We start from the raw sequence: 22872 nt of genomic DNA, 5'->3' as shown, positions 1-22872 counted from the left end.
TAAGACACTAACACTCAGTGACAATTCTGATACAGGTTAATTCTTTGTGGTCTGATTGATACTGGAGATTTCAGTACTATCATTTATTTAAATCAGTTCAGTTGCTTCCATAAATTCTTAGTAGAAACATTATATTGTGGTATTTGCAGAAGAGCAGTAACATTCAACTTGAAGGAGCTCAACTAGGACAAATGGTTGCTAAACCACCTGTAACGAGAGTTTGTGTACTCCATAGCTCTGATCATTGGCTCATATTGGGGAAACATATCTGCTGTCAAATAAATACTACTCCTATGAACACTCTAAATGTAGCTAGGAATGCTTATGTGAACAAGAGCTGCAGATTTACACCACAGATACGTATCTCAATCCTGTGAAGAAAACTTATTGCTATTAAATTCAGTAAGAAAACAGCAGGTTTTAGGAGGTCCAAGATTTCATCTTTTCATCGCAAATCATTAGATAGCGGGTGGCATTACTTGCTCTAGAAAAAACCAAAATAAAGGACTGTTTGTGATAAAATATCAGTCAAAATTCACAGAAAGAAACATTTCTGAGGAATAATGCTTTTGAGTTGGACAAAGCTTCAGAAATAGTCCAGATATAACAATTCCAAATTAATCTCTATTTTAATTCCTCCACTACATAATTCTAAACATAATTTCACATCTATGTAGGGCAGAAACTGCATATGGAATGTTACTCAAAAACAAGATACAGATAACTTCTGTAATCTTCTTTAAAGCATTTATTAAATCTATAAATGTTGATGTTTATTGCTTGTACACTTTAATTGAGATGCCCTATATTCATTGTTGCTACTTCTAATTCTCTTAGCAAGTGGCACATTGTCTGAAACACAATTTGTAAAGATCAAGATCAATCAAACCTTTAATTCTGCCTTCTGACTTGCTACTTTCTATCAGTTCCCCCATTCTGCCCTCTCTCTGGCCTCCAATAACACCAGCAATGAGCATGAGGAGTGCAGTCCAAGATTAAATAAAAGAAAGATTTCTAGTAACTTGCTTTAATGCTAAAATATCAGCTAGGAGATTTCAAAATGGTAGTGGCTTTGTTTTAAAATCACTATGCCTATAGTTTTAAGTGCTGTTCTCAGAGACAGATCCAAAAACTTCTGTGACTTTGAGTTACCTGCTGATAGGGTCATTTCTACTTTTTCAATTCAGACTTCTCAGGAAAAAACAGGTTTTAAGAATGATTAGGCTCTCTCTTTAAGGAATAAACTAAGATTACTTTATATTTCAGACTAAAATGTTTGTGTTTAACTCAAGAAGGTTTCTACTGTTATGTTTGAATTATTATTACTGACATTCCTAATTAGCTTGTACTTTCCCAAGTGTGTTCTTGCACTGCTATGAGAGATTCTAGAACAAAAATAGGCTCTTCCTGTCAAAGCACATTAAAATAAAGTGTAGATCATCACAACATGAGTTAGAGATCCAGTCTTCTCCCTAACCTATGGCTGTAAATGGTCTTGAAATAATGTTCAGTTTTGGACATCTCATTAACAATCTGATACAAGCAAAATAAATGGGGACAGGGGGAGGAAGTTGGTGTAAGAGCAAGTTCAGGACTACCAAAGTTCAGTTCTTGGTAGGAAAGGAAGTGTACTAGAAGTAAAGGATTCATACTAGGATAACTCTCACCAGACTGATTGGCCTTGTGGGTTGGCAAATTCATTTTTAATGTTGAAAAATGTTGAAAAAAACAAGTTAATTCATTTTTAATGTAGACTGGGCTAACACATCTGTATTGCTATGTTAGCTACATTATCTGAGTTAGCATATTAAAATACTATTTTCTTCCAGGTAAACTGTCTTGACAACATGTAAGTTCAACTAAATATATAGGCATTATAGAAATTATTTTCCAGGATATGTAAGGGCCAGTAATGCTAAGCTGAACTTGTACACCCATGACATTGCTTGTAAGACTAAATTTCTCTTCCTCTAGAAAGAAGGAAATAGGAATTACAGTAAACATTTCTAGAGAGAGAAAATCATAGCATGCACAGCCACTTCTTAGAACAGCTTGAATACAAACCTCAACTATCTTATTGTGATTACAAACAAACAAACATTATTTACAGGTTGCCAGAAGAAACTGAATTAGAAAATTAACATTACATAGGAAGCTAATTGATTATAAAGTTCAAGACAGCTTTGAAAGGACAAGATGTTACTCCCTCACAATTTAGCTGTTTTAAAGGACAAGTATCATTTACCTCCATAAAGATCACAGTACAAAATTTATTTTCTCAAAGAACAGTTTTCATAATTCCACAGATCACAGAAACATTAGATCATCATCATGTCAGGTCTACTGATGTGTAAAGACAAATGAAGACTGAAAACTTCTGATGCATAAAAACCAAGATCAGTATTTCACTGTCTCAGCCAGTTGCCTCTGCACTGTCTCTATTACTGAAAATATCCCCGGGACAAGTTAATGTTCTATAGTTAGAAAAATGACTGTTTTCAACTAAAATACTTAAACAATACAGGTTCTGCTAATGTCTCTCAGAATATCACAATTTGCTAGGTTTTAGTACCAATATTTAAGCTTTATAAATAGTCTCAGATGAAATTTCATTGTGGATAAGTTCAATTGTTCTTTTCCATTATTTTACAAATAGAACATCTGATTAGCTTTTTTACAAATAATACTTATTAATAGTAGTATTGGAGTACTAAACTGTGCTATCTGGCACTAAATTTATGATCAACAGGCCAAGCAGTTTCCTTCTCATAATTTCTCTTGTTCAAATCAGGACACCAGCCTGCAGTTTACACTAGAATAAAACACAGTGGACTCCATGAGTTGTAATGCAAATCTTCATGTCACACATATAATACACACCTACACTTCAAGAGATTATACAATCATTTAACTCCTGGTCAAAAAGGGTGGGTTGCACAGCTAGCAATTCACAATGCTTCTGTCAAGTGCTACAGCTAAAAGAAGACAAAACGTAGGTAGAACGAGAAGGAAAAATAGAAAAAAAAAATTGCATTACTAACAATATATTTTACTGCATTTTAAGCTGCTCCAGGGATGATGAGTTGACAAACAAGAGCAATTTGAAAAAGAGGTATTCCAACAATTTATCAAGATACCTCTGGACTGAAGTTCTACCATTCATCTTGTCATCCACTTCCCCTAATTTACGTTGCACTCTCCGTCATCATCCGTGTCATCAATGCAGGTCTTCAATAATATGGGTCCTAGTGCTGACCTCTGAGGTATTATGCTCATTACCAGCCAGCAGCTGACCATCAAGGTGTTGACCACTATCATTTGAAACCAATAATTTAGCGAAGTTTTCAACCCACTCTGCAGTCTGCTTTACTCAGAGTGAATTTATCTTTTACTAAGTATATTTCAGTCATCAAGGAGAACCTGAGACTCCAAACTTGAGTTCTATAGAATTTGTGGAATCTCAGTACAGACAGAGATCGGCAGTCTTTAAAAAATAATGTAAGATCCAGAATTATCAAAGTATATTTGAAAATACTGCTGAAACATAATTGCTTGGAAGCTCAATCAGAAAAAAAACTCTGATGTTTTGTCCTATATAACTCCTTTAGCTATCTAGATTCTGACAAAATAATATAAAATATTTTGGAAAATAACTGAGGAACAAAACCAAACCAATACATTAGCTATTTGGCTTAGACAAACAGCTTTCAAAATGCACACCAGCAGTGTCTTATCACCTAAATGCTATAATGCAGTCCACTGTCAACAACCAGCTGCTTGTATACATGAGGATGTATGAACCTAAGAGGTCTCCTATGAACAGGTGTTACAGATTTGTGTTATTTCTTAGCCCTCACAGCACAGTCTACAGAGCTTTTCAGGGTGGACATTAATAATACACGATATATCTATTGCCAGGAAATGGAATGAAGCAAATGTAATCACATTCCACTCATACTTTCAATGCAACATAAGGAGTGTAAGTTCCTCCCCACATCTTATAAAAAAACAGATGTTTTTACCTGTCAGCACAACATCTACCAACACATTTTCAGGAGTGGGATTTCTGAAGGATATCTTGACAGAAGAACCTTGGCCAATGCATGCACTTATGCTGGTTGGTTCCATTGGCTGAGGAGGAAGGCCAGTCCCCGAAAGGTAAAATATCCACTCTTTCAGCTGTAGATAAAACGTGTATCATTATTTATTATTTGATGAGTCAGATCTGTGCATTTTAAGGCATTTTGCCTACTTCTTTCTTTTAGCGTTCTATGTCTTTTTTTCTATTGTAAGTGGTTTAACACTTTTCTTCTTCCCTCAAGCTGTTATGTTACTCTCAGCATTGTTGTCTGGAAATCAATAGATCCAGTTTTGGAGATGGTCACATCTCCTCTTTGAATTTAACTTCTGTGCTGCTCAGAGTACAAAATGTTTAACATCCATGTAGCTACTGAGAGCTTACAGTGTACTGAAGGGAAACTTAGGTGGTTGCAAGAGGACAATTCAAAGCCCATGTATCAGAACCTGAAAGTAGATAAAGTGAGAGGTCCTCTTTAGAAAATAAAGGAAGATGGCAAATAATTCTTTGATGGGACAGCTGCCCACCCAAGATAAAATTGTTACTCCAAAGAAAGAATGTTACCTACTATACACAGAAGAACTGAAAAGATTGAAATGAATTAGTGGATATAGAGTATCACCACAGAGCTGGGGAAAAAAAAAAAAGAAAAAAAAAAAGTAAAATACAGATAATTAAACTGATGTGCTAATTTTGATCAATTTTTCAGCATGATGATAAAGAGTTAGTTGCCCCACATTTCCTCTTTCAAGGTTTTAAAGAGTAATGTTAATACCACTCATTATGGAACCTTTAAAGGTGAATAAGCAGCAATGGTGTGTGGTAAATGTACAGATACTACTGTTATTTTAAGCAAAATGTTTAATTTGTGCAATCATGTTGTTGTCTTTAATTTAAATATCAACCATACAGACTAAAATCTGAGGCTTATTACAAACTTCTCCAAGTGACCCTCTGATCTGTTTTATTTGTTATCGCTCAAAAAGGCGTGCATCACAAAGAGAAGAGAAAATAATAAATCAAACCATTATTGTCCTATCTGAAATACTGCATTTACCTCTGCATGGCCTGGATTTTTATTTTTTTAAAAAAAAAAAAAGGAAATCTCTAATAGTGTAATAGAGTTCAAAAATCTAACAACAACCAATTTAACTACTGTAAAAGGTGACTAATCCTTTGCAACTTCTCAGTATAAATAGGGATAAATAAAATGGGACATCATTTGTCTGCAGAAAATAGCTTTGGACAGGAAAATTGCACGTCTTAATTATCATTTTATAGAGAAATATTTGATCCCACAAGGAAAAAGACATTTTAATCTTACTGAAGGAAATTCATTAGTAAAATCCATCTGCAGCGATAGGATTTTAATGGAATTAAAAAAAAAAAAAAGAAGAGGAAATGTTTCTGCAGTGATGTAGACATTACTCAGTACTGAAAGTCAGAATATAAAAATAGAGCTTATGTTTGTTTAGGTTTTAGACAGTGATTTATGTAGCCTGGTTTGTGGGGACTTTTGCATTCCTCAGACTAATAAAAATTAAAAACTACCCCCCTTTAAAATTGCATTTTATTTGGTTAGAGTTGACTTAAACATGACCTATAGTTTATGGTTACAGATTCATGAGTAGGAATTTAGCACTGCTCACTATTCAGATTCTGATGGGAAGGTGAATGCTGCTGCTATGCAGACATAAAAGCAATGGAGGAGTGAAGTCCCTTTGCTGGTCACAGTCAACAAGAAACTGCCAAAGAGTTGCCAAGCCAGCATGCCATAGTATTTGTGTTTCTGACTCATGTTCCTCCTTATCACATCTGCCTCAGGAAGTTAAATGCAAACAAAAGGCTGAACACACTTTTTAGGCTTCTTTTGAAGAAATAGAATGCAGGTGTGAGGATGCCAGAAGACCATGTTTTCAGGAAGCTGGATGTGTAAAGCTATTAGTGGTCTACACTGGCTTGTTATTGACAGTTGGTTCTTGCTCACAAGCACAGTTACAGTATTTTTATTTTTTTTTTCAAAACTCTTAATGCAGAATTTGTGACGTAGCATTAATCTTACAATGCTTTGCAGGACTACTGCAAATCTGTGTGAACCACTCTGTTCATAGCAAGTAATTTTACATTGAGATACATTGCAGGGGTGGAAAGAGTGCACATGCTCACATGTTGTACAGGAGCTGTAAAGGTCAAGTTTGAGCTTTATTGCTTAAGACTTGGGCTCATTATCTACAAACACTAAAGACTATAGCTTCTACTGGGGTTTTTTTGTGGTTAACAAACAGGGACTATTGTTTCAAGTGCTGAGCACCTTTAAAACAATGCACTGAAACTTTGTCAAACTGAGCAGCTAAAGAAGGAGCCAAACAAAATTAGAGGTCAGTTTGGAAAATAAAACAAGACAACCAAAAAATTGTACAGATTATGGGATAGACCTGCTTTGCCTGACCTGCAGTTGTTGTTCTGCACTGACCCACTACGTGGTGGAGTTCAAGATCATGCATACTCAGTGCATGAAATCAAGACAAAAAATAGATTAAAAGAAAGAAACCCCAAACGAACAAAATGCCAAATAAACAAACAAAACCCCCAGGATCTAGGATTAGGCTCGGTTTCTCTGTAACATTACTTACTACTGCTAAACTTTCTACATTACACCTGGATGCTAGCGATGTGCTAAAAGAACAGGATAATATGGATATATTAGAACTCTGGGTGCAGGTATGTTCAAGCTGACCTTTTAGTTGTGCTGTCCCAAGAAACCTAATTTCCAATTTTCACAAAGATTAGAGCTAAACTCAGATTCACTTTGTGAAGAGCTCTGCATGCATCTTCAAACCAGTAACAAATGAAGCAGGTAATAGCACAGAGCAGTTTCTCTCAGTTCAGCAAAGAAGCACGGTCAGAAAGAGTTAAGGCCTCTCCTACAAGTACTGTCATTAACTGATTTCAGATTAGTCAGCTGTTCAGCTATCAGATGGCTTAAGTCTCCATTCAGATATATTTAATCAGAGAAATTAAGTGAGGAAAATCAATGCCAGGGTGGGGCATTGTGTAAAAAGTTGTTTGAGGTATCCACCACTCATGAGAAACGTTCTTCAGGTCTTCATTGAAAGGGAAGTTACGTTCACCCTCAGCTATCAGTAACAATTAGCAAACTAAACTAGACTGGGATTAATTTGATAAGGACTGTAGCAGTGAAAATGAATGAAAATTTACAAAATTCAAAAGATTCAGGCATAAAAAAGAGCACTAAGAAATTACAAAGGCTATACCAATACCTTGAAACAGTTAAAGGGATCTGGACAAAGAAACTAGAAGGATGGGATACTGACTAAAGTTTAATGCAGATAAAAACTTAGAGATTTGTCATAATTTTAAAGGAGATACACTAGAAGAAAATAGTCAGTTGTCGGGGCTAAATTCATTCCTGAAGCATTTAAATTAATTGTATTGTTTTATTGTTTCTGTATTTGGAAAATAATTTCTTTTTAAAAATTTAGGTAAGATTTCTGTGTACCTTTAGGATCAAGACAAGATAAGGACATTCAGTCCTCTTGAACTGGCTTTGGATATATACAATTCACATGAGAACTGCTGGCTCCTGTTCTTATCCTTAATAAATATTTAAGAAGATAGATTCTGAAAACAAAGCCTGTGCTAACACCACCTACAAATAACCTGTCCAACATACATCATCAGGAAAAAAAATACCACATCACTTCCTTCACTATTTGTCTTCTTTATGTAAAAGAATGATTGCTTTTGAAGAATTACTTAAAACACTACTGAAAACTTCTGGTAGCACTTAACTGGAGTAATTCACAGGTCAGCAATCTACTAGGATATCTGAAAGTCCAACAAGAACACAGAAGTCAAATGCTTCAACCAACCACAGCTCATGTGAGAAAATATTATCATTTACATCATATTAGCAGGTTTTCTTTTTGTTTCCAGTCGTAATTTTTAATCAGCTAGTAATTCATGTTCATGACTCATGTCTGTTTGTTTACTTGTTTCTCATTTAAAATTCACAGAGTCAACAATTCTAGGATGCTCAAAGTAAAGCCATTTTCAAACAAACAGAAAATTCATTTTTTCAAGTGTATGATTTACCAAAATTCAGATCAGAAAAAAAAAAAAAAAAATTTTTTGGGGTTGGGAAAAAAAAATCAAGAAATTTGACTTTAAAGGTGACAATGCCAAGAAGTGCCAGTCTACTGGTGCTAAAAACACCAAAGCTAATTACTGAGAAAGCTAAAATTATTCATTACTTATTCTAGCTCCTAGGCCATTATGCCACATTTTAATACTGTAAGTAAAATAATTTCTGTGTAAAACTAAGGTTAAAACAAATTATAACTTTTAAGCATCTTTGCATTTGCTCCTTCATTATGCATCCAGCCATTAAATTGCAACTTGACCTTCAGACTGAAACTCTTATTTACGTGTCCATTAAAAATATTATCTACTCTGAATTCCAAGTGCTGTGGGCAAAAAACATAGTATCATACCTGTGAACATTTGAAGGTTATTGATGTGTTGTGATTGCCTCTTCCAAGAGCAGATGGACAGAATTGCACAGGTACTTCAGTGGTGGAATGAGGAGCAACAATCAACTGTACAAGAAAGTAGCAAAGGAAAGAGAGGGGGGAAAAAAATCAATTTTTTTCTAGTCTGTTTCTTTTTTGTGCTTTGCATTGACAATATTGATGTTTACGTGGTTAATGGGTTCTACCAGATGCATTCTCTTCTCTCAGCAAGTATAGGCTGCTAAAGCAGCAAGTATATTGCAGTAAACAAACCCAGTGACAGTAACTGCATTTTCATTCCCCAGAAACTACAGAGCTGGCGTTACAGATTGCTCCAAGGACATGGACAGCGGCTCTCACAAATACCGTTCAAACATGACTTTGGTATCTGATCGTATTGATGACATTAAAAGGTTATCACACTGACCTCCAAAGACATGAACTGATTTATAAGGGAAATACATGGTAGGTTTTAATAAACTAGTGCTTTACCTCTCTTCTGCTTACCTTTATCTAAACTAACACTGTAAATGGTGTTGCTAGTTTCCTCTTCTTCTGAAGTATACTCCTGGAGTCTCAATTGCATGGAAAAAAGCAAAGCAGCCGACCACAATGGGGTCATAAATATTTTTAAGAACTAGATAAGCAGTGAAAGAATAGAACTATGAATAATAAAAATGCCAGTGCTTTGGGAGAATGAAGAGCTAGAATCATTGAATACACAATTACCATATCTATTTTTTTAATTTGAATAAGTACTAGGCTTTTAATATCATACATATGTTTAAATAAAGTTTGCGTGTAAGAACATATAAAAAGATGATTGGAATTATGGACACTCAAGCTATATTTTGTAAAGTGTATATAATTTACAACTAATAAAGGCCAAAGCAACACCCTACAACAGCTGGCACTGACAAGCCTTTTTATAAAGTGAATGTCAGCCCCGGAAGAAGGGGTTGCTAACGAGCAGTGAAGAAGAATTATTAAAACATTCATCTTTGTGTACTGCATTTAATGGCTGCAAGATGCCCGACTGCACCAAGCCCTGCAACCTTCTCCCACCCCAGGGGTTTGCCTCTGCTCTGATGCAGTGCTTGCTTTGGGGTTGAGGAAGGCTTGAGCTAATGGTGCAGCAGGGCAGGGACTTCCACCAGTGGTCCTGCCCTACCATACCCAGAGACAGCCAGCAGAGCCATGATAGGGACAGGGACCCATTGTGGGACCAGGACCACTAGCCATAGCCACAGCTCTGAGGCCAAACTTGGAGCCTCAGAGGGTGGAGCAGAGACAGAAGTGTCCACTCTCATCTCCTGATGAGGCTTATGTTGCTTTTCCTCACTGCTGCATGGCTTTCCCTGACATCTCAGAGCCAGACCCAGGCAGGGGTTACAGGTATCCTGGTCCTGTCAGTCATCTTCTGGGTGTGTCCATAGGGTACCAGCATGATTATGTACTGGGATGCTGGTGTACTTTGAACAATGGATATTTCTGCTGACAGTGGTGGGAGCTAGATTGAACAGAAGAGAGGACAGGGCCTAGATGTGGTCAATTAACGCATAGAACTTGAAATGTTATTTTTCTCTTTTAGGAGGCAAGTTTTAAAATAATTTGTCAGAATATTGCCATAACAGTATATTGGTCTGAAGCCATTAACTGTATTGTCTATTGGGGGAGGAATTGTATTTTTTTCAAATTTAACAAATTTAATTTTACAGTTTCCACTGCATGAAAACAGCAGTTCTGGAAGGGTGAGTAGGTGGGTCTCGCACACAGAGCACGCATCTCACCACTCCAGGCCTGCTCCCACATGGCTGTTCCAACACCTACACCTCCCATTTGAGGAGAGCAGTGCTGTTGCGTCACCCACACTTCACAATCACCTACATCCCATAGGTGGGTGATAACTTGAAAGCACATTTGCCGCCAGCAGTCATCTACCACCATCCCATACTTGTCACCTTTTCAAGGTTTCTGTATTACCCAGAATAACAGACGTGAGGGAAAGTCACCTCCTACAAGCCACCTCCATCTCCATCTGCCCCACTGCCCAGAGTTCATTTAGCTGTTCATCATCTAAAATTAGCCTGAACAGCTCATTTCTCAGTGAGTTGCTGGGCATGCTCAGTATCCAGAGACCTTTTTTCAAGATGTACCTTTTTTATTTTCATTTGCAGTATAGTTCCTTCCTACTTTGTCCGAGCCAGACAACCCCATTTATCAAATGCAGATTTATAAATGGAGAAAGAACCTTAATGATTACCCCCTCACAAATACTTTTGGAGGAAATGAAAGACCAAGGCAAGGTCAGTTTGGGACAGCATAAGAATACATGATTATATTAAAATTACAATTTTAAAATTTATAGTAATTTCACTAAGAGATCCACATTATTTGGAATAATAATTCTCCCATAAAGATGAAAACAGACTGGAATTCCATTTTTATAAACATTACTTGACATATTATCATTATACAGAAAATGCACTGCCACAATGAATTTAAATAATCAACACAGATTTACGATAATGCAGAAGATCGCCTGCTCTGAAAGCAGAAAATATTTTTATTTTTTACATTATAGATCTGTTTTACAAAATTACTTTTTTATTGCACAGTATGATGTTCTGCTGTATGTAGAAAGTAAATACCCAACTCTTTTGAAATAGAGCATTTACTTTTCACTGAAAACCAAAGAATAAATTGCTTTGAACACTAGAATTGAGAAATAATGCTAACAACATGTTTAAAGAAGGGTCATACTTCGCCACAATCATTCAATAAAATATGCTGAATTTAACCCATCTCCCGCCTTTCATTTTGTTTACACAAACGTGTCTCCTAAGATACTCTTATGAAAGGGAACTGGTATCATGGCTCTTCATAAGATCTCTGTGCAAATACAGAAACTGAGTCTAAAGAAGATTGAGCAACTGCACATGCATTATTCTTGTTATAAATCAAACAAAGGAGGGAAAATGTTCATTAATTCTAAAAGTTTATTGTCAACTTGATACAAAACAATACTCTCAATCATTAACAAAGTGCTAAAGCTTGCACACAGAAGCTGAAACTACACTCCTATCTGCAAGCTCTTCTTTATTAAGCTATTTTTCTTCAATTAAAATTGTGTTTCATAGCCAATCAGGATAGAAAACAGCTTCATGAAAAAGTTATAAGCCAGGAGAATAGGAAATCCTTGAAAACTTTTATCACATTCTTTAAAGAAAACTAAGATGTTATATTCCATTTAAAGCTGTTTTAGGCTACAATTGTAAAGCTGCTAACAAGATACATAGACTTTCCTCATCTTTGTCAGTTTACAAAGAATTTAATGGAGCTGCCTCTAATTTGCATGAAACTGACAAGAGATTTAAAGCCTCAGAATTTCACTTAGACTTCATTAAGCACCCAGAAGTTCAGGAATACTTAGGTGTAATTCAACTGGACCTCAGGAAAGCCTATTATTAATGATGCCAGTACTTGAAGTTGAATCAGATCTACAGAAAGTAATCATTTGTGGTATTTCAGTAATACCTTCTTTTGCAAACTGATACTGGAAAGGCAAGCACACACATGGAAGTATGATAAACATTGTATGAAATCTTTAAAAATTCTGAAATATTAATCAAAATTTTAGTTAACATTTAGGCAATTTATCTCTAGGAAAAATAAAATTCTATCTGGTGTCTCTGTTGAATCTGGTCTATCTAACATAACTCAGTGACTGATTAAATCCATTTGAGATATTTTCTGACTGACAGCCCAATATTTGTAACAGTTCTACATCTTAGATGACAAAACCAAATATGGATAACTGTATGAAATACTAAAATTACCAATTTAGACTATGCAGCATTCTAAAATAAATCTACTAATTCTCTTGAAACATTACCTATCTTAACTGGACAATACTGTCTTCAATCTATGCTTCTAATAATTTGCTCTTTATTTTTGCATTTCATCTAAGGATCCCTCAAATTAGTGTAGCCTCAGAAATTTTCTGCTGACAAATAAAGCATTATTTGCTTTAAAGAGAGCAGAAACTTGAATAATTAAGATGGGAAACTTTTTCCTTAAATCACAAAAACATTGAAACAGGTACTAATATGAACTAATACTTGAAACACAGGTTACAGTTTATAAAAACAAGTAGTAATTTTCTGAAAGTTGAACACAGTGCTGTATGGAGGAACTAGATGCAAGATGTAACATATTCAGGAGAAGTAGCAGATATTTAAAACCCCTCCCCTGCCTTTGTCATCAAAAACTGTGAAAGAAATCACATTATCTCTTCAAACATGGGTCTGCAATGGAAGAAACAAGTTCCAAAAGGGACAGATAGAAACAAGTTCCAAAAGGGACAGATATATGAAATAAATGTTACGTAGCTGCTTCTAGCAAATTCACCAAAGGTATTCCTCAACTGGAAGAACTACTGTAATTCATAAAGAACATTTCACAATTCAATGCATAAATTATATTTAAAATCAAGTATTCTATTGAGAAAAGAAATAATGAAAGAAAATTACTGTAGTCAGTTTTCCTAAGCAATGTTATGTTGTTATTTGTGATATGTGAATCTCTGGTAATAAATTAGGCAAGTTGAAAGGAGGATGGTTTTTTGTTTGTTTGTTTGTTTAATTTCCTGGACAAGGTAACGTGCAATCTGCAAGAGGTAAAAGTCACTATAGTTAAATTTAATCTACTTCTGTGCCAATGACCTAAACATAATCTGTAGAATATTCTGAGATAATTAATACAATTTGTGTCCATTATCTTAGCTCCTATTAAAATACCAATTGATGAAATGATTAGTAATAGCACTTGCTCAGTTTAACATAATTTATGAAGATGCATTAATATGCATGATATAAAAGACAGACTAGAATAAATACTTCATGTTTTATGCTTTTAATTTAATGTAATACTATGTATGGAAAATACAGGGCAGATCTGTAAATAAATATAATCCCCTTTAGCTGTTATTTTTAAAGGCCTTTTTAAAAACACTTGGTCTTGTTGTACCACTATACTTGAGGCTGAAAGCTGTTTAGTTTCTGAAAGCCAAAAATGTACACATTATGACTTCATGTCATTCCTCTATTTTTCCCATACAATCAATTTTCTACTTTTTCAGCTTTATTTTAGGATCTTATTACAATATTACTCTTACGCCCTCTGACCATTATACCATTGTACACAAATAAACCAGATCTGGTATATGTTTTCCCTGTTACCCTCTTCATGTCGAGAAAAGTTGGAATTGCCATTTCTTTCCTGTCTGCAACAGGTTTCCTCATTTTTTCACATTAAGGGTTTTATATTCATATCCTAATAAAAGGTCTCCCTAACCCCTTGCAACAGAGTTTCCAGGCATCTGTCCTTTTTCTTATCTTCTCATCATATAAAGGACACATATGTAATAGCATTAATTATTAACATCCAAAGAGTTCTTTATAGGACCTGTACTATTAACCAGTAATCACTGCTCAATAATCTATATTCTTCAGGGTCCTGACCATCTAGAACTCTAGTTAATCTCAATGAAAACATGAAAGCTGAGCCCACCTAAACTACTCTGAGACCTTGAAAGTAAAAAAAAAAATATTAAGCAGCAAGATGGAAGGGCTTCTGTCATGGAGGAGGGAAAAAATGGCGTACATAATAGTAACAGGATGAAGATTTTCTCAGCAGACATCAGTCTCAGGATAAATGCAAGTTTGGAAAATAAAATCACTCCACATATTTGCTTGATGCTTGCTTATGGCTAGATTGACAAAATTCTTATTCATAGGCCCTGCAGATTGGTTATATTTTTACAGTAACATTTTATATACTTATCTAAATATTTACCCAGTTATCCTATTGACTTTTAGAATCATATGAAGCTTCTAATACAGCTGTTTTATTTACATTTTCTCCTCCTAATATATTTCAAATATTATTTGCAACCAACACTGCAGTCCTTCTTAAAAGTATTCCACAAAGCATTCCAAGGAAAAATAAAAATCTATTCTTCAGCTTATACTGTTTTTCAAGTTTAATTGGTTTTGTCCTTCTGATATAAAATCTCTAGAGTGCACTCTTATAATGTCTTTAACCCTGGAGACTATGTTGTGTATTCTGAATCCAAAGTATGATACACAATTTAATATGTTTTGAAGAGAAGGCTTTCTTGTACTACTTTTGTGAAAGCACACAAATCTTACTTACAGGGTGTTTTGGATCAGTCTCAGTTGAAAAATTGCTAGGATTGCTGTTTTCAACTTCTAGCTTCAGAGTTTCATGTGTAGGATTGAATAAAGGTATGTATAGATGAGTCCATCTGGAAAGAAATATACATACCCAATGACTACTAATTACTATTTTCTTCAATTGCATTTTATCAATGATCACGTTTTCTTTCTTGAAAAATGAGCACTTTCTAAAAGAACAATTCTGTTCTATTGCATTAGTATGTCTCCCTTAGTATGGACACATATTTAATATTAATAACAGTAAAAACTGGTAGCAGTAACCATTCGAATACTTGGGTCATTCATAAGGGCAGATTTTGTCTCACTGCACTTCAGTTGTCAGGAAGTTAATTTAAATTAGTTGGTTTAAGGGAGTGTCTATCTCCCTCAATGCTCAACAAGCAGAAAAATATTTTCAGGGTATATTGGTCCTAATGTAGATCACTAAAACATGGAATCATTATTCATTGTCGACAGGAGGAGCCTAGACTTAATTCCTTAAATTTAATCCCTAACTTTTAGGTAGGAAGATGTGGAAATGAATCCTAGTGTCTCCAATACCACAACTTCACATTTATCATTAGGCTCCCACATGCAGATTTGTGTCTCACCTGTCTTTCCTTACTTTCTGTAGGTTTAACTTTGGAATAAAACATTTTAGTCAAATAGATAATTCAGAGTGCCAAGGCTAATAAAAAAATTTGGTTCCAAAAAGTAAAATAATTTTAAGTATCACAGTATCACAGTATGTTTGGGATTGGAAGGGACCTCAAAAGATCATCTAGTCCAATCCCCCTGCTGGAGCAGGAACGCCTAGGTGAGGTCGCACAGGAATGTGTCCAGGCGGGCTTTGAATGTCTCCAGGGAAGGAGACTCCACAACCTCCCTGGGTAGCCTGTTCCAGTGCTCTGTCACCCTCACTGAGAAGAAGTTCTTTCTCAAATTTAAGTGGAACCTCTTGTGTTCCAGCTTGATCCCATTGCCCCTTGTCCTATCATTGTTTGCCACTGAGAAGAGCCTGACTCCATCCTCGTGGCACTCACCCTTTATATATTTATAAACATTAATAAGGTCACCCCTCAGTCTCCTCCAAACTAAAGAGCCTCAGCTCCCTCAGTATGTCTTATTATTCTGTAGTCTATCCGTGGTCTCACAGCCTGCCTCAGGAAAAGCACTGGACAGAAATTAAAAGTAATCGGATAAATGATAGTTGTAAGTCCTTTTTGTCTAACTAATGGTTTACAGGAGAAGTTTGTAATTAAGTGGTGCTGCCAATAGCTTTTGATTTACTGCCATGAGGCAATAATTCTTCTTGATCATCTTCTAACCTTTAGATCTCAAAACAAACTTAGTGTTCCACACCAGCCATTTAAATGGAGGTTCTGCCTGCTTCCCTCCTCTGTCATCCTCTGCACGACCTCAAAATCTGTTTCATTTTGTACAATTGTTGCATTGTTCATTATAACATAATGGTAAATCATCATGTTTCACATGTTGATTATGTATTTCTGTCCCAGAACAAAGACTGGAGTATGCTGAGTTCCTAAACGCTATGCTTTAAATCAGCTGGTGATCGGTTCTACAGACTGTCTTTATTTTCTAATTAAAGAATAAACAAACACAAGATACTTTCAATAGGGAGCAAATTTTGAAATTAATTCATAAGACTCCCAAAAATTCCTCTATTCTGATCAATATAATATATTATTTGCCTTTAACAAGGATAAATGACCATAAATCAAATTCTTGTTATAACATCAAGGGACACAGAAAAGAGATTCAAGGTGAATCAGTGGAACACAGTAAATAAGAAAAGTTTGAAAAATGAGATACATATATTGGTTTTGCTCCGATTTATCTACCTAATGGATATTCCCTCTAGTAAAGCTATGGCAGGTCAACTGCCAGATTGCTCCACGTATTTATCCTCAGGAAAAAATTAGTCAGTTAATCATAGCTAAATCAGTAAGGAAATAAAGTAAATAAAAAGCAACATTCAGAAGAGAAGGTATTTCAGTTCAAGTTTTAGGAGTGTAACTTCAGGCCCTAAAACCTGCGTGCAGGTGAGCTTCTTCCAATATACGCAGTGATATAAATCCATAGCGGCTGAGTGGTAGATTTGATAATTCCCATTTTTCATGTTTACCATCGCTTTCGTACATAATGCTTTGTCAAAGGGAAAACTATGTTGGAATATCTGAAATTTCAGTGAGCAACTATTTGACTGATACAGGTTCTTCAAGTGATCAAAATCCACTAGGAACTTCTGCCACCCCACATAGATTGACTATTGTGGTTATGCTACAGTAAATTCAAGACCTCTGTAAACATCATTTGATGGACTCATCTTCAATGACTCCACTATGGAGCCCATAGGAGGATGGATAAATGAAGACGGACACTATCAAGGAGAAGGCTTCTTTGCTTGGAGGCGTATGCTAAAGGATGTATTCAATCTACTTTGATGGGAAAAAAAGTTATAAACTCAGAATGTCAGGGCATCTGAAGAAAGATTAAAAGATAAACTGTTAATATGTATTATTTTATCTTTCAAGAATTTGTCAGAAATTGATTCTAAGTGTCTCAATAGTTCTTGGCTCCCAATCCAGTTCCAAATGATAGTTTCATGGACATAAATTCTGAATTTTTCAGATTGATGGCAACAAGAATGTGGCAAGCACATAATGAAAAATATTATTCTTAGAAGGATATCACAAATGATAATACTTCTTCCACAATCAAAGAAAAGGTGGTAGACTGGAACTGAGTCTTAAAGAACTGCAAAGCCTCACCAACCAGAAATGCTTCAAACATTTTATGACATTTACAGTTCGCATTTCTGGGAAGAGAGCAAAGAAGTACACCCATTCAAAACAAAGAGCAGTTGATACTTTTGTTAAACAGACGACACATAAATGTCTACCTACAATGCCTTTACATATTCAGCATATATTAATGCAGCCAGATTACTGGGACTATCTCATTTTTTCAGCAGGTATACAATTCTTAGTAATTTAACTGTAACATTAATGTCATCATTGATACCATTGTCCAAAGTTTTGCATTTCAAGAAGAGGAGAATGCGCTGATAACACTATCAAAATAGATTTCTGGAAAAAAAGAAGAATATTGAAGGAAATATCTGAACAAAAAGGATACTCTACGAATCTGAGAACATAGCAGATAATGCAAACAGAAAAGGAAGAAGTTTGTCAGTTTTGTTATACTGTTTTATAATATATATAAACATACATGAAAGAGACTACTGTTAATTCCCTGCTTTACATTATTTTTGCTGCTGCTGTTGCTATAATAATAATTAAACTAACTAGTACTTCATTGTTTTTCCACCACTATCTGCCCAGGGCAGATGTAGATGTGTTCATTTACATACATGTAAGAATTACAACCTGCACATACTTTAAAGTGAAAAGAAATCCCTTTTGAAAAAATAAAGCATGGAATTCAATGAATTTGAGTTGATCTTTTTGACAGGGAAGTGCTGTAGTTAATGGGGCTAATCCTTTCCAATGTACATTTTGAAAAGGTTTTAAGTTATTTCTAAGTCCTAACAGTGTCAGCCTACACAGTAGAGAAAAATTATGGGTTTTACTCCAGTCAGCCCAGAATTCTAAGGTAAAAACCAGGAAATAGCCCAACAGACTGGCTTAGAAAAACAGAGTAAAAAAGGCATTGCCAGTTAACTCTGGACTGTGCATCATATATGAACAGCAGAATTTATTCACTCACAAAAATTTCTTCAGGTAAAATTTCATGTGGTACTCTCTAACAATGTTTTTTGGTCACTCTGTAACATACATTAATTATGAAATTTGTCAAATATAAGATACAGTGAAGTGGAATTTAGCATTCAGAAGGGGAGTGTGTCTTGAAAGTCTCATCCTAAAAGACTGGATTTCTGTATTGAAAATCAGAGCTGAACATTATGAAATTTTATTGAAGGAAGACAAGGACTGGGTTCATTTCTCTGTCTACTCTTCCTAGACATTTTCTTAATAACTGCAGTGTTCCAGCCATGTATAACCCTAGGATCTGCAGAACAGAAGTTGTATTTGCCATTTCTTGAGAGGTTAAAAGAAATTGATAACTGGTATACAAGCATTTGTAAAGCAGGACTCTCAGATATCTTCCTAGTTTGGAAAGACAAAAGAAACAGAAAATATACAAACCTACACAACTGTTTGTTATGGATCTTTATGATTACATTCTGCAGTGTTTTCAGAGTGTTTTCTATACAAGGACCTCAGAGGAAGTCCACATATAGGCTAAAATTCCATTTCAAATGTTTTTCTGCAAGGAGAATTTCACCTACCTACATATATATCTATGAAAACTATCTGCAAACTATTCTAGTACATATACTGCATTATTCTGGCTTTTTGATGTAAACACTTTGTATGTTTTCAATGCCACTTCAAACAAGTGACCAAGTTTGGCAAGATGAACTACATACTTACTTTCCAAGCTCACATTCTATTTCAGGTAGACTTGTTGGCAATGGTGTCTCTACAATAAGCTTCAGTGCATACCAAAACTCTCCAATGACATCTGACAGGAATATAACACTAAAAACAGATACATAAGCTTAATGTGGCACAGCTTTTGTGCAGACAATTAAAAATGTACATATTAAAATTCAGGAAAAACCTAACGAGCTCAACACAGTGAGTTCTTTAATTAGTTCCCAGTTTTCCTATAACATTTCTTACTGGTATTTAATTCAGCTACCAAAAACTGATAGTATTTACAATTATTAATTCAACAAAATCTCTTCTTCATCTTTTTCAACTTTTTAGCATAAAAAGTTGTTTGTTAGTTTTTGTGGTTTTGTTTTTCCAAAAACAAGTCAAAAACGTTTCAACTGCTGGCTTACAAAATTCAGTTTTAATTTCATTTCATTGTCACAGTATTTTCCTTCTAGTCATTTTGAACTCAAAGAACAATTAAATAGTAATAGTATTCACTGACTTTAAAAAGCAAAGCCTTTTCAATTCCAATGGTGAAAACTGAGGAATAGATATAGACACAGTTATCAGCATGTCAAAGAGATATGCTTCAAAGGATTATTCAATATACTGGTATGATATACAATCAAATATTGTCATGACTGAAAATTGCTTGCTGCTAGGTGAGATATGTACAGTAGTATATTTCTGTGACAGACCTTCTAACACATTTCTATTGCAGATTTCTTTTTCTATTTCTTGTGGTTTTTTGAGTAGCAGAGTCATACTAACATTAAACCAAAGCACTGCAAGCATATAAACACTTACATGAAATGCACTGTGCAAACCCATGACCCACTAAGGACCAGTTCTTGCTCTAAATGATAGATAACTATGTCTGTTCCATGACTTTATGGTTCCAGACTATCCTCTGTGTCAACAGACTCTAAAGTGAGTATAAAACAGTTTAGGAAAAAATCATTCGTTTGAAAAGGTACATCTGCCACAAACACTTTCATAACACTTCTTCCCAGCTGCTGCCATAGCAAAGGAAACTGAGCATGACTTCAGAAAAAAAATATAATCGTGCAGATGCCATGCAGGAGTACCTTTGTCCAGCTATAACTGTAGCCCTTGGGAGTTATTGCAATTTAAAGGAGCTATTAGACAGCTTTCTAGTACAGTACGACATCATCGTATTTGATATGTACAGGTGTGCTTTATATCATCTTTGTATATATACCCCTAAGTCTCAGCCTACCAAACGGTTAAGCCCAAAGTTTTGTCAGTTAAAATAAACCTTTATTCTCTTATTTGAAAATTCTGCACTTGAAGAATACCAGAAATATTATCTGGTATGGAAAGTTGAGATCTAATTCTCATTTGCAGCTTCAGAATGCATAATTTCTACAAATTAAAAAAACAAAACAAAACAAAACAAAAAAAAATTACTAGAGTGATAACAGTACTCATTTTTATGAAACAGTATTGCTTGAAAGCTGTATTGTAAAATGATACATGCCATTATTCTGGTCTTCGGAAAAAATCAGTAAAAGCAAATTGAACAAAACTTTGAAAGACATAGATTCTGGCTTTGTAAATATTCAGTCTCTGAACACAGATCATCTGTCTCTGCACTCTTCATAAACCACCAGCCTACCCTCCTCCCATCCCCATATTTTTGCCAGTCAATGGAAAACTTGAAAAACATGGAGTATTTTTTCAGTCAGCCCTTCAATTAAATATGCTTTGCTAACCAAATTTCAGGAAAATAAGCTTTGCAATTCTGCACTCTTCAGTTACTTGCTGAACTGTTTCAGCTGAGACTAAGATCAAGAGGTCATCTGGTTTTGTATTGCTAATTATCATATCTGCATGGTTTCTTTGGGGTTTCCAAGGTGATGAAAAAAAATTACATTTAAAACCTCTCCATATTCATTTAGTAAATCATTGTCAATTAACGGAAGATTCTGAAGTTAAATGGATTTATGTGAAGACTGTTAGGCAGTTGTTCACCTGAATTTAGTTATGTTGTTATAGTTCTGTTCCTTCTCAGAAGAAGGAATTAAATCACATTGTACCCTTCATGGAACTTACAAATTTATAAAACTAACAATTCATCTGAAGTTTTCAGAGGGGACTTCTAATATTAAGTGTATTTCTAAAACGTTTTTCACTGAATTCTAGTGAACTAGAATAAGTAGAAACTATTCTACTGGCTGTCAGACATGTTTTACCCTCAGAGGAAAGCTGCTATTTGGGATAAAATATATTTAAAGTTAGAAGTTTTTTTTAAGTCTACTTACTACTATTTGTAGGTTTTCTTAGGGCAATACATCAAATGACCAAGGTTTCAATGAAGGTATTTCGCTTATTAGTACAAGAGCCACAATCACAGTATTAAAACTTTGCAACTTACCTTCCATCTGAAGTGCCAACAACAGCTGGGGAAAACTTTAGTTGATACAAAAATGTTTCTTTGGGCCCAAGAGTCAAAGCCTTTTGTCCACAAAGTGATGGATTCTCCAGCACCACACTCAGCTGGAGAATTTTATCTGCATGATTAGTGATGGGAATATGAATTTCAATAGTACTCTAGAGAAAAAAAAAAAAATTAATAATAACATGTGTAAGCTGCTTACATGATTTACACATAAGCAAACACAGACTATACCTTTGCTTGATGTGTGAATGAATCCAAAACAGGGAAGTTGTAGAAAGAGAGATTTCAGCCAATGTTCAAATAAGAAACTCTGTAATTCTATAAGGAAAAGTTCAAATCTTCCTGGCCGATCTGCACTCTAATAAGCTACTTCACCTCCCAAGGTTGGCTGAGGCTTGCCAAAATACACCTTACAGGCAGATCTGATGAGGTCCCAACCAGGCAAACCCTCCGTGCCATCTCCCAGTAGCCAAGCACAGAAAGTTGAAAAGGTCCATTTTGCAAGCTGGCAAATGATTCAGGCTGAATTCCACAGGATCTATTCCTCTTTAAGTTACATCATAATATTTGACATTAAAACACCACAACCAGAATAAACATTAGCTCTCTCTTTCCTTTTTGCCATTTCTCTTATTAGTGGTCTCCATATCTTTCTGTTTAAAGTCTATGAACACTTCAGGCAAGGAACATCTTTTCTTGACCGCCTGGAAAACATGGTTACTATTACAGATGCGTAATAAATTCCAGTTACTATAATAAAAGGGAACCAGACTAGGGTCTGATTAGATAATTATGCATACGTTATGTGTGGAACACCTTTAAGATGTTCAAGAATTGGGCAGAGGTGGCTCCCTTTGCATAGCTGCATTCTTGAGATACTCGTGAAACATTGCTACGTGCACTTCTTTGCTGTATGGTTAAAAATAGCATAAAACCATCATATGTACTCAATGTGTGTAAATATCCACACACTTTATGAAACAAAACACTTTAAACAGACAGGAAGGAATATATTAATGAAGGAATTCCACCATCACAATTCTGTATGTGTACCTGCTGCTTAAAATACATACGTTCTAGTCATATATGCTAACTATATGAAATACTCAAAATC

The 22872-nt window shown here is 35.1% G+C and overlaps 1 protein-coding gene across 3 annotated transcripts in view; it reads right to left on the bottom strand.

The window, feature by feature from the left end:
- The window catches only part of CFAP47 (cilia and flagella associated protein 47), a 298916-nt gene that overhangs the window by 66572 nt on the left and 209472 nt on the right, over positions 1-22872 (bottom strand). For 2 of the 3 annotated variants that reach the window (XM_065848704.2, XM_071812057.1), the window contains exons 52-56: positions 21735-21910; positions 19328-19435; positions 14827-14938; positions 8593-8697; positions 4023-4179 (exon numbers count right to left, since the gene is read on the bottom strand). In XM_065848704.2, coding sequence (XP_065704776.1) covers positions 4023-4179; positions 8593-8697; positions 14827-14938; positions 19328-19435; positions 21735-21910 — 658 coding nt within the window. Of the gene's footprint in view, positions 1-4022; positions 4180-8592; positions 8698-14826; positions 14939-19327; positions 19436-21734; positions 21911-22872 lie in introns of those variants that run through there. The other variant, XM_071812059.1, reaches the window with a different exon arrangement.

This window comes from Patagioenas fasciata, chromosome 1, assembly GCF_037038585.1.
Source record: "Patagioenas fasciata isolate bPatFas1 chromosome 1, bPatFas1.hap1, whole genome shotgun sequence".
Taxonomy (NCBI): Eukaryota; Metazoa; Chordata; class Aves; order Columbiformes; family Columbidae; genus Patagioenas; species Patagioenas fasciata.
Note: the sequence above shows the minus strand (reverse complement) of the source record. Positions and strands in the feature narration are given on the sequence as shown.